The sequence below is a fragment of the Protopterus annectens genome, chromosome 1.part1 (assembly GCF_019279795.1).
Source record: "Protopterus annectens isolate FY-2018-M chromosome 1.part1, PAN1.0, whole genome shotgun sequence".
Lineage (NCBI taxonomy): Eukaryota > Metazoa > Chordata > Ceratodontiformes > Protopteridae > Protopterus > Protopterus annectens.
The window spans coordinates 780,523,444-780,535,022 of record NC_056726.1 but is presented as its reverse complement, the minus strand read 5'-3'; the positions used below and the strand labels follow the sequence as shown (position 1 = coordinate 780,535,022).

General features: G+C 37.8%; 1 protein-coding gene across 2 annotated transcripts in view; it reads right to left on the bottom strand.

Annotated features, from left to right (window-relative positions):
* NOL6 (nucleolar protein 6) overlaps positions 1–11,579 on the bottom strand; it is a 1,772,660-nt gene that overhangs the window by 1,600,854 nt on the left and 160,227 nt on the right. For both annotated transcript variants that reach the window (XM_044078098.1, XM_044078107.1), the window contains exons 4-5: positions 7,252–7,431; positions 6,084–6,252 (exon numbers count right to left, since the gene is read on the bottom strand). In XM_044078098.1, the coding sequence (XP_043934033.1) occupies positions 6,084–6,252; positions 7,252–7,431 (349 nt within the window). The remainder of the gene's footprint in view (positions 1–6,083; positions 6,253–7,251; positions 7,432–11,579) is intronic.

Below are 11,579 nucleotides of genomic sequence, written 5' to 3'. Positions count from 1 at the left end.
AGATTAAATTTCATGTTTTATTGCATTTCATCGTGGTGGTCCTATCTTGTTCGATATATATAAATAAATAAAAAATAAATAAAACACCAGATAGTCATACACATCTTTTCACAAAGAATGAGCCACACAATACAAGAACAAGGATGCAAAAGCAAAAAATACTGATGTGGGATAAATGAAAGAGGGTCTAGATGAGAGGTCCTAAGGAGTATAAAAGTCTACGGAAGGTGTCTATGTGGCCACATGGGCACACATTAGGAATAATGCATTCAGTGCCTGACGTTACACATGAATAAAGCAAAAAAAGCTGCTTGAGGAACAGCATAGAATGGTTGCTAAAAGAAAGAAAAGGACAGTACAAATTTTATAAGGCGTACAGGCTATTAGAACTTGTTATATATTTCGTGAAAGTAAAGTTTGTTTGTGTCTGTCGGCTTTTTCTCAGTTAGGGGTCGCCACAGCGGAACTCCGGTCCGCTAATGATTGGCAGTAGAGTTTTACGTGCTGGCTTGCCAGGCCTAATGCACAACCTTCAACGAAGGAACGCCCGTTCACGCATGTCGCCACACAGAAGACACTCTGAGGATCGAACGGGCAACGTCTAACTGAGGTGACAACGCTACCGCAGCACCACAACCGCAGTCATTTTGTGGAACAAAAGAATTAAAAAAAAAAAAAAAAAACAAATAAGATAAGAGCTACTCCTACTGTAGGAAGACAAGTAACATTAAAGAACCTGAAATGGATGGAGATGAGGAAGGAACACACGAAACAGAGAGAAAGCATTCAAATTGACTATTTGACATTGCTAAAGGCTTATCTATTCTGAAATGTTATATTCTGTTCAAATGTCAATATTGTACAAGTCTTGTATCAGTTGATACCAGTATGTTACATGAGGCCATGATACAGCATTCATTTATCAATAAAATGTCTTGTATCCGTTTGCTTTTGGATTATGGCTAAAAATGGTCTACTAAGGTCAGAATACTTGCCTAATTAAAACTCACAAAATAAAGACTATAGAAATAGTGATGCAAAGCGAGAAAGTAATATATGAGGAATAAAAGTTTATCAACGGATAATTTCAATAAAGCACTTGATGGACAGATGAGAGCCAGAGTAAGAACAGTTCAGTTTGATCAAAAAGAGCCATGGCCATGAGAAAAGCAAAAATTATTATTTGTATCGAAAAGGGTAATTATTTATTTATTTACATTTTTGACAGGGAGTGTCCGACTGGACATAGGTCCATTTTCAGCGAAGGCCCGGGGAGAAAAGCTCCACAGTTAAAATAAACAGACAGTAGTTACATTGGATTACATAGCGATTAACAATTTGATTAACATAGCAATTAATTACAAACATATTTACAGATGAAGGACATAGTACATCAGTAGACAACTAGAATCTTTATCTGCGAAGTACATAACAGACATTAACAAATGTTACAATAAGAAGTTCCTGCTGTATAATAAGTACTAGGCATATGAGCATCTGAGCTCGCTACAATCAAGGTAGTTAGTGGGGTAGAAAGAAAGGTAGTGGGTGAATGGGGTGGGTGATATTAGAGTGTGAGTTGCAAGGGCATAGCCAGCATGTTTTTAGGTGTGCTTTTAGTAAAGTTTTGAAGTGGGTGCATGATGGTACGGAGGTAATTGTGGGTGGGAGGGAGTTCCATAATACATACAAAGTGCCCATCATATAATGTAAATGCTAATCCATTACATAATGGTGTACTTACAGTACCTTGTGAACTGTACTCTATAAAAAAATTTTATTTTAACAGCCAGTGTAATTACAGCAAGTGCAACATGTGTGAAGATTGCACAGTACGCTTACTAAGGCTATTGTCAGAAGTCAGGATAGGGTAACTTCTGAATGGCTAATGCATACATAAAGTAAACTAGTTAGACTTGGTTTACAAAAAAACATTTTTAACATGCAAACACAATATACAAAATGGTGCAACTATAGCGGTAAATCAGGCAGACCAAGAAAAATTGCAATAAGTGATAACAATCCACCAGAAACATGACAGTACACTGGCTAAAACTCTTTAATGATGCTAGTATTCCAGATTCTTGCATAAAGCTTCATCAGGCACAAAATTATTCCAGAAAAAAAATCACCTTTTATAAAACAAATCATCATATCATTAAAATCAATTAACACATCATAATTACATTTTAAAGAAACCTACATATTTAACCGGATTATGTAATTCTTTCAAAATCAGTTTGCTGATGATGCTACCATTTAATCCTGGTGGCATTTGAGATCAAAACAGTAATATCCATTTCAACTGTTCCTTTTCTGTAAGATTTAATAAATAACCTCCAACAGGTTCATGTATTACTTGTAAAATCATAAATGTAAAATGAAGAGTTTCATCAGCATCATAAATGTGTTTAAAGAGTCTGTTCCTTTGAACTTTTTACCTATATCAGACAAATGATTCCCTATACGTTCTCTAAGTTTTCTGCTTGTTTTACCAACATAATATGCATCACATTTGACACATTTAGCCTATATAGACAAAATTCATAGTGCTGGAGTTCCCATACGCTCTTAATGTAAACAAGATGCCAGTTTGACCAATGTAGCAAGGCTTTCAGGAGCAGCCACAGTGTCACTAAAATAAGTATCAGTACTCTTTTAAGACATTAAAAGTATTTTTAAAAGACCAGCCACAATGAAAGGTATAGAAATACTTAATAATTAATAAAATAGAAAACCTGAGATTCCAGAATATCTAGTTACAATAAACAGTATTTCAATCACAGGAGATTAAAAAATAACACAGTTGGACAGAGTCACACAGATGCAGAAAAACAACACTTCACTATATTATCCTGACTGATTAAAGAATGACTTTTCCCTATTTAAGTTACTTACTACAGCAAGGCAAGAAAATGACTGCTGAGCTGCTTACTACTGCAAGGCAATATGAGGTGTGCGGTTGTGTGAGACATCTGTGAGAGTTCTTTCCTGTCAGGTTCCAAAAAACAAAGTGCTGCTGTGAGAGTTCCATTATATTTCTCACTAATATCTAAAGAATCATTTCAGTGCTGGTTATAGAATGACATCACATCTGGTCATCTGACTCTGGTACAATACACATCCAGAGCTTTGCTAAAATCTGTTGCAGCATCTGAAAGGTATAAAACAATTCTGAAACCTTCCACACTTGTTTTTCTTTCGTCTTTTCCCGGTTAGGGGTCGCCGCAGCGGAACTCCGGTCAGCTAATGATTGGCAGTTGATTTTTATGGTGCCGAGGTGCCAGCCCGATGCCCAACCTTCAACGAAGGCACGCCCATTCACACATGTCTTTCGAATGCCACTCTACCGTGGAGAGGACATGCAGACTCCACACAGAAGGCGCTTCAGCCGAGAATCGAATGGGAGAACCTCTTGCTGTGAGGCGACAATGCTACCGCTGCACCACCGCGGCTGTACTGAAACCTTCTACCCTTCCCGGGTAGCAATTAGTTCACCCCTAAGGACAATACAGTCAAGTAAGATTCCTAGTCTTTTCCCCAGACATTTTTGTCTCTGGCTGCAATCACACCTTTAACATAAAATAGTTATGGCCTAAACCAACCCATTTAATTTTCAAACCATTTTTTTTTCAAAACTAGCTGGACTGAGATTAACCTCTTCTCTTCCAGAGATCTCTGTTAAAACATGCATATTTAATCAGTTATAATAATTCTGTCTGACATAGGGAAGATTAAGTTAATGATGGGCTGTCTATGGTTCCAAGGCTATGGGGGACTATAGGAAAGCCATATTTTTCAGAACAGAAGAAAATGGCACCACTTGGTCAGGAACAAGCTGCCCCCTAGGTTAATGAGAATACCCATTACCTACTCAAGTAATGTGAACCTCATGCAAGAAATTTATAGGAAGAACTGGGCAGTATTATGCTCTGAAGATGGAATTAGGCAGATCGTGGGAGACAACCCCACTTTTGCCTATAATAATAAAAAATCTTTAAAAAGGTTATTATGTCACCCCAGGGACTCATCAGATAATTTCTACAATAGGAAAAGAGGCACTTTTCCCTGTTCCAACTGTAATTGTTGTCAGTATATCTATAGCAGTAGCACTTTTGTTCATCCTGATACAGGGAAGACAATAGAGTTTAAAGTATTTGCTGACTAACACTAGCAATGTTGTTTATTTGGCACACTACATAGTATGTTCTTCATACTATATAGGTAAAACCAACCGTATGTTAAAGCACAGGATGAGAGAGCACATTTATGATATACACAGGGGGGCAGATAATAATGCATTGGCTAAACATGTGGCCAAGTATGATAGCACACATACATTTAGATTTATGGCTATAGAAACAGTTAGAAATAATGAAAGGAGAGGGGATGTTACCAACAGGACAGAAGTAGCTGAATTAACATGGATTACTAGGATGAGAGCTACGACGGGGAAGGGGCTCAATGATAAAGCTTCCATAAAGCCAGTTTTACAGGCAAGGAACTTAGTAAGATGACTATTTTTATTTATGGTTTTAAATTTTAATTGTCTTCTTAATACTTTTAATTGATTAACTACATAGGAGTTTTTATTGGTTGGAATATATTTTAAATACCAAAGTAAAGAGACTTTGTGTTGTCTGATGAAGTGACAAAACTTGTCGTGAAAGCGCTCACCATTAAAAGTTTATTTTTTCTGGATACTGGCTGTGGTTTGGTTCTACTATATTTTTCAGTACATTGGCTTTTATCGCTTGGTGGAACCATTTGCCTGCACCACATTCTGTTTTCTCTTTGATACACGTACATCTCTTTTCTTTCCAGCAGGACCCACTGCTGATGCATTTTTAACACAAGCTTATGTACAAATCAGTGTGATAGTCAAATGGCAAAATTCTAAACAAAACTATAGCTAGTTATGCTGGCATATGTAACACATGCACTGCCCTATTCTCCCTGGCACAGATGGCACTACCTCATATCAGAAAGTGTTAACTGGTTTTAATGATGTGATTAATTGTTTTAGAACAGTTTTTTTCTGGAATGATTTTATGTCTAACTAAAGCGTTATGCAAAGTTATCCGGAATACTAGTGTCATTATATAGTTTTAACTAATGCACTATTGTGGTTCCAGTGGATTTTTATCACTTTTTAAATATGCAAACACAAGACAGTACAGGAAAAAACAGTAAGTATGAGAAAAAGGCCGCAATGATTTTTACCATCTACTTTCAGGTCAAAATGAGACTTGCTTGCTTACAGCCTATTTTGCCATTTCCAGTCAAGCTAACATCAATCAAGAACAGACAGATGTAATGGAAAGTAATGATTTGCATACAGAGTCAGATAAATATTCCTAGAAACCTCACTCACGACAGAAAAACCTGACAAAAATTACTGCATTTCCAGGACTATACTGGATATGGCTGCTGCTGCTGTTTTTATTACTATTGCTACTACTACTACTACTACAACTGCTGCTAGTGTTAAAATAACACAGGACACAAGTCCTATGTTACGGTACATGTCCCAGAACACTCCTGACTTCAGGCTGTAATGTAAAGGTAACATAAATCTTAAAACAAGTTTTAATTTTTAAAAATACTTGGTACCCACTAACATAAATGTCAGGACAATAAATAAGTTTTAATAACAATTTCAAAATAGGGGAGGAATCACAGTCTATGTACAAAGCTTGAATTTCAGTATAATTTTGTCTCAATTACAAAGTGAGCCAAACTAGGTCATGAAGTAACATCTGTTGTAGTCAAAGACTACCAAAGACATTTATGATCTTTGTACTGAATCTAACAGTCTGATGAAGCTTTTGTGATATACATGTCATTTTGATTAAAGTACTGTTTCTTTAAATAAAATATCTTTACTTATTTGTGCACTGTGAGAACTTGGGTAATCAACTAATTTGAAAGAATCCACTTAAGCCACAGCCTGGAGATGACAAAAAGTAAAGAGCTTTCACATGATCTGTACAATGGCAGAATAAGATATTACAAAACTTAAAACACACATTTTGGTCACTGCTACATTTGCCATACTTAAATCCTTTCAGAGACTTGATTACCTTTTGGTTTGATAAGTAAAACAGGTTTTAGATGATTACTGTTCATGTAACCAAACTTTACACTCTCAAACAGCTCATTCTTGGCTAGGTAACTGGCAATATGAGACAAGTAAAGAGCCCTTTTCCTGTGGTAACGCTGGTTTAAGTTATCCTTGTCTTGAAGAATTTCCTGTTAAAGGAAAGCAAGAAATATCAGTGGTGCTGATTTAATCTCCCTCACAGACTAAGCAATTCAAATGTGCAAATATCTGCCAACACTGTTCTTGTACTACTATCCAAACATGTCCCCCAGCACACAAATGATGCCCATTTCTTTTTAGTTGTTTTAACTTTGCACTGTGCTTGTTTCATCTCAAAAGCTAATCGTATCACACTGCAAGTAAAACATCAGCAGAAGAAAAACAACTCCCAGTGTAGCAGGTTAAAGTCAGATAATGTCCAAGTTCAGACTATGCTTGCTTATCATTTTGGTTAGCTAGCTAATGTTTGACGAATCAGAGTCAAAAGCAATTACCAGTCCAAGTGCTAAATCAAATTCAACACAGTCCAAGTAATGTTACCTCATTCAAGACGAACAGAATTATACATAGTAAACTGTGTGGTATTCAGAAACCCATAGCACTTACTTGAAACACTAATTCCCACAAATTTCTTTAAGATACTGTCATTGAATACTGTTTACTCTACATCTCATATACATGTTTTTACATTTAAGTGATCCAGCTGAGTGCAAAAAATGTCTTTGAAACCCATACCCATCCACTTCAGCCAAAACTCAAAGTAGGTAAACATGAAACAAAAAAGGCTTGTGAGAATTAGAGCTTCACACAAGTGCTACAAGTTTTTGAATATCCCATTAGACTTTGCATCTCTTAATAATAATGCTCAGTAAGGGGAAAACATGCTAATCCTGTACTGAAATGTTACTGTGATCTGTCCTCATCCATTCTAGCAAATTCAAAAGAATTAGTTGCATTAGTTTTTGTTACTCTGCATTCATCTGAACTAAATGATGAGATAATTTAACAGATTACTATTCAGTTTAGCCACACAAGTGCCCTACAGCAAAATCCAATGCAAATTTTGAAAATTAAATAAGTATGTTTTAAAATTACAAGGTGCTAAAATGATGTGCATAAAATGAAAAACACAAAGGTTGTAATATTACCTTAGGCATTGTAATGGCAACATCTACAGTGATATCTGGCTTCACACACATATCAAGAAGGTAGCTACCAACAACCTTGACTGACAATGGGGGAAGAAAGCAAAACTTTCCTTTCACATTATATGGAACTTGCAGAAATGGTACTTTTACATCACGGGGGAGCCAGGACTGGTCTGTGATCTACAAAACAAAAAAAAAATATGTCACAAATTCATTTTGGATAAGGTAATAATGCAAAAGATGCAAAAAGTTATTCTGTAAAATACAAAAGGAGTAGATGAACTACCTGCAAATCATAACTTATCAGTACAAAACATGTCTGAGCCAGGCCAAACCACGACTCAAGAATCACAGCAAACAATACTTGGATATTAAACCATCTCTTCCTACTGTTTCTATACCTCCCACAGAACCAATTCAGTAAATTTTGTTACATCTGCATCATTTAAATAGCACTTTCTACCAGGTCTGATAATGCAGTGTATTACACAAATGGTAATAGTGTGACAAATACCTTGTAACACAAAGAAAAAGACTAAAAAATTCACCTGGAATTGTCTGGGCACAGTAAAGCCTTATCAAGTTTAATTCTGTTTACTTAAAAAAAAAAAAAAAAAAAAAAAAAAAACAATTAGAAAATGTTAATCTAAGTCTAAACCAACTGTATATGAAAGTATTGAATATTATAAAAAAGAAAAAAAAAGGAAGAGGGATCTTTAAAAACGGGAAGGAGTAAATTACAAAGGCAAATAGAAATTGTGTGAACAATACATGCAAAATAATGAGTAGGAGGAGGAGTGATGTTAAAGGGAAGGCAGGAGGGGTTGGGAGTGTGGCTTAATGGCTAAGGTGTTTGCCTTACAAACATAAGGTGCAGGGTTTGAGTGACAAGGGATAATTGGCTAGGCTTAAAATGACACGCAAAGGCAGTTAGCTTAGTACTAAACTATGAACCTATGTTGGACTGATGACAGTTACAAAAGAAGGAAAGATATGTGATGTACAATGTACGTAAAACAAAAAACACATTAATATGGTTTATTAACTTCTCTGTTAATGTTCATAGGTCAGTACTAGGGCTATCGGCCCTAGGGCCTATACAAGCCTAGCCATAACAAATCCCTGGATATTTCTTTCCACAGTATTTACTTCCCTGGACCCCTTGTCTAGCAGGGCGACTGACATGATCCCCGGGGTGAATTTCCCATCTCCCATCCAATCATCAAGATTCCTTTTGAAGAGGGCCAAAGAAGCGCTCTGCTTGACATGTATGGGCAGTCTATTCCAGAGTATGGGGAGTCTCTGGGTCAGGAACCTATCCCTCCAGCATGTTTTGTTCATTGTGATGACAAGGTTTAGATCCCTGGAGCGTGTGTCTGAGGATTGGGATTTCTTTAAGTGTAGCATGTTCAACAGCTCTGGGTTTGACATGGCCTTGTATGTTAAGCAGAGATTGCCTCCGAGTAGACGATATGTGACAGAGTATCGTCTACTCAGAGGCGATCTCTGCTTAACAGACGCACATTAATATGGTTTATTAACTTCTCTGTTAATGTACGTTTACCTATGCCTTAACTAATAATTTGGGTCTATATCAGCATATCAAATGCTGAAAATGCAGAATGCAATTTAATCGAACTGAAATGTTCGAAATCTCAGAAGAACGAACTGACGGAACATCGATTTCTTTCCCAGGGAAAGAAATCGGTGTTCCGTGCAAAAAAAAAAAAAAAATGTTCAATACTTTAAACACTGACAGAAGTGGGGAGCTGTGCCCCCCACACACCCCCCGACTTAAATATACCAACTCCGAGACCTGACGGTCCACCGATTTCTTCCCTGGGAAAGAAATCGATGTTCCGTCAGTTCGCTCTTCTGAGATTTCGAACATTTCAGTTCGATTAGATTAAATTAAATTCGGCATTTTCAACATCTGAAATGCTGATAGGAACCTGATAATTTAATACAGTTTAAAAAAAAAAGCTTCTTGAAATCAACAGGGGCTGGAAGATGAGCATTTGAACTACTTGTTGAGCCTTAACAGGTCTAAAATGGGTCTCCCAGGGCCATCTTTCATTCGGATTAGAAACTCTCTCTTTCTTGTCATTGATGTTACTTCCAATGCCACTCCACAGGTGATCAGCTTTTTCAATGTCATCACTGCTATGTAGATCTGTTCATGACAGACTGGAAATATACCCATAAAGGGCAGAAGGGGAGTTCCCAGGTGGCCTTGTGGTTAGGATTCATCACTTTCAGCGCTATGGCCCATATTCGATTCCCAGTCAGGGAAGCTTCAATGCATTTTTGGCTCGTTTAAACCAGGCTCTGCCTAGGTGCATCACCTCTAGGATGTTTTTACAAAATTCCTTCAAGACCAATCTAAGTGCCTTTTCATTTATTTTCACATATTTTATTGCATTTGCACTTGCCTATTGTTATCTGTGCCTTATAGCCAATTTATCACAATTTCACTGTATTAAACCAATTTACTGATTAACTGCATTTCATTACTATTTAACTGTACTTCGTTGCTACTTACTGTTATTCATTACTGTTTAACTGCATTTTACTGCATTTCATTGCTGTAAAGTTTTCATACTGTGAGTTCTGTTTTTGTCTGTAAGTGGTTATCTGCGCTTTTCTGTGTACTGTGTTCTTAACCCTTAAATCGAGTAGCATAGTCTGGATACAGATTTGCTGCATCCAGGGCGGTTTGTTTTTGCCTTCTGTGTGTTTCTGGCAGCCATCCTGGCACAAGCTGATTGGTAAAGAGAGCAGGGCCTACATAGGATAGGTTAGGTTTGTTTGTTACTACCATCTTGTATTTTTTGTGGTACTTAAACCCAGCGTTTGAGCTTGTCTGCACATCATGCACCACAACTGCATTGTTTTTAACCCAGGGTGAGGTATTCCAGCTACAAATTTTCCCTTTGTAACACTTGTGTGATCACCTAGTAGACCTTCCACCCTTCACTCCTTAGCTCTCTTTGGCCTCTCTCCCCTCAGATTCTGACAAATATGGATGGACAACTTCCTATGGTTTCTCATGCCAGTATGGTTGATATGGGAATTCTGAGACAGTTGTAGCAACTGCCTCATGTACACTGACAACCCTCTACTACCACCACCTAGGAACACAAACTGTGAAAGATGAAATTACATTAAGAACCTAGAGTCTATGCTCTCTCGCTCTCTCTCTCACACAAGCCAGTATATCTGGCACTGAGAAGGCTGTCAACACAACCACCACCCACACCTACACAACACACACTGACATATGTGGAGGCCCTCAACAAAAACATAACCCAAACAAAAAAGAGACCGACCTCCGAGGCAAAAACACACGCAATCTCCACAGCCCATTACACCACACACAGTCCATACATCTGTGACTCACAGCCACTAAGACCTAACCATAAACCCAACATATTAGTCATAGGAGACTCCACTGTGTCACACAGATGTGCCCCTCACCAAGCTAGATAAGGAGAGTCACGGTTAGTTGCTTGTCAGGTGCCAGAATCGGCCATCCACTCAAATCTGGTCAACAGATACCGTTATGATTCTGTCATAGTCCATGTTGGTGTGAATGACTTGAGATGTACCTCCCTGGACTATATGAAGAGAGACATTATCACGCTCACTGTCCCTAGGCTTAAGCAGCATTCTACAGTTACCCAGAATGATGCCTCAATACAAAAAGAAAATGACTGACAAACAATTGGCTTAGTTTCTGGTGTCATTCCAAGGGTATCCAGTACCTGACAGCCTGGGAAGACATGAGCAACAGACCAAGATGCTTTGCGAGAGATGGCCTGCATCTGTCTCCCTTGGACTTCAGACTTTTGCCTCTCCCACACTGCCTTTTTTTAGGCAATGCCATGAGGTCAAAATTACCAACATGAAAATTTCATCAAAATGCAAATTTAAGGTCATGCTGCTAAACAATAGGAGTCTAAACATGAAACTGAACTCACTGCAAGCATTCTTAACCTTGGAAGATGCTGACATTTCTGCAGTCACAGAAATCTGGTTCAAAGCTGTGGAGAGGACCCCAGCCATACCAGGTTTCTAATCCTATCATACATTCAGACCCCAAACCGTGGGCAGCAAAGCAAAAGGAGGTGGAGTTTCAATATGTATTAAACATATACACACCCCCAGGCTGGTCAAACAGTATGATGCACAGGAGACGCTCCAGATGCAGTTACCCATTGACAAGACCACTATTCAAATCATAGCTAGCTACAGGCCCCGACTTTGACTGATGATGACTACTCCACCTATCTGGACCTTTTCCAATCTATCAAGATTCAACCCTTTAC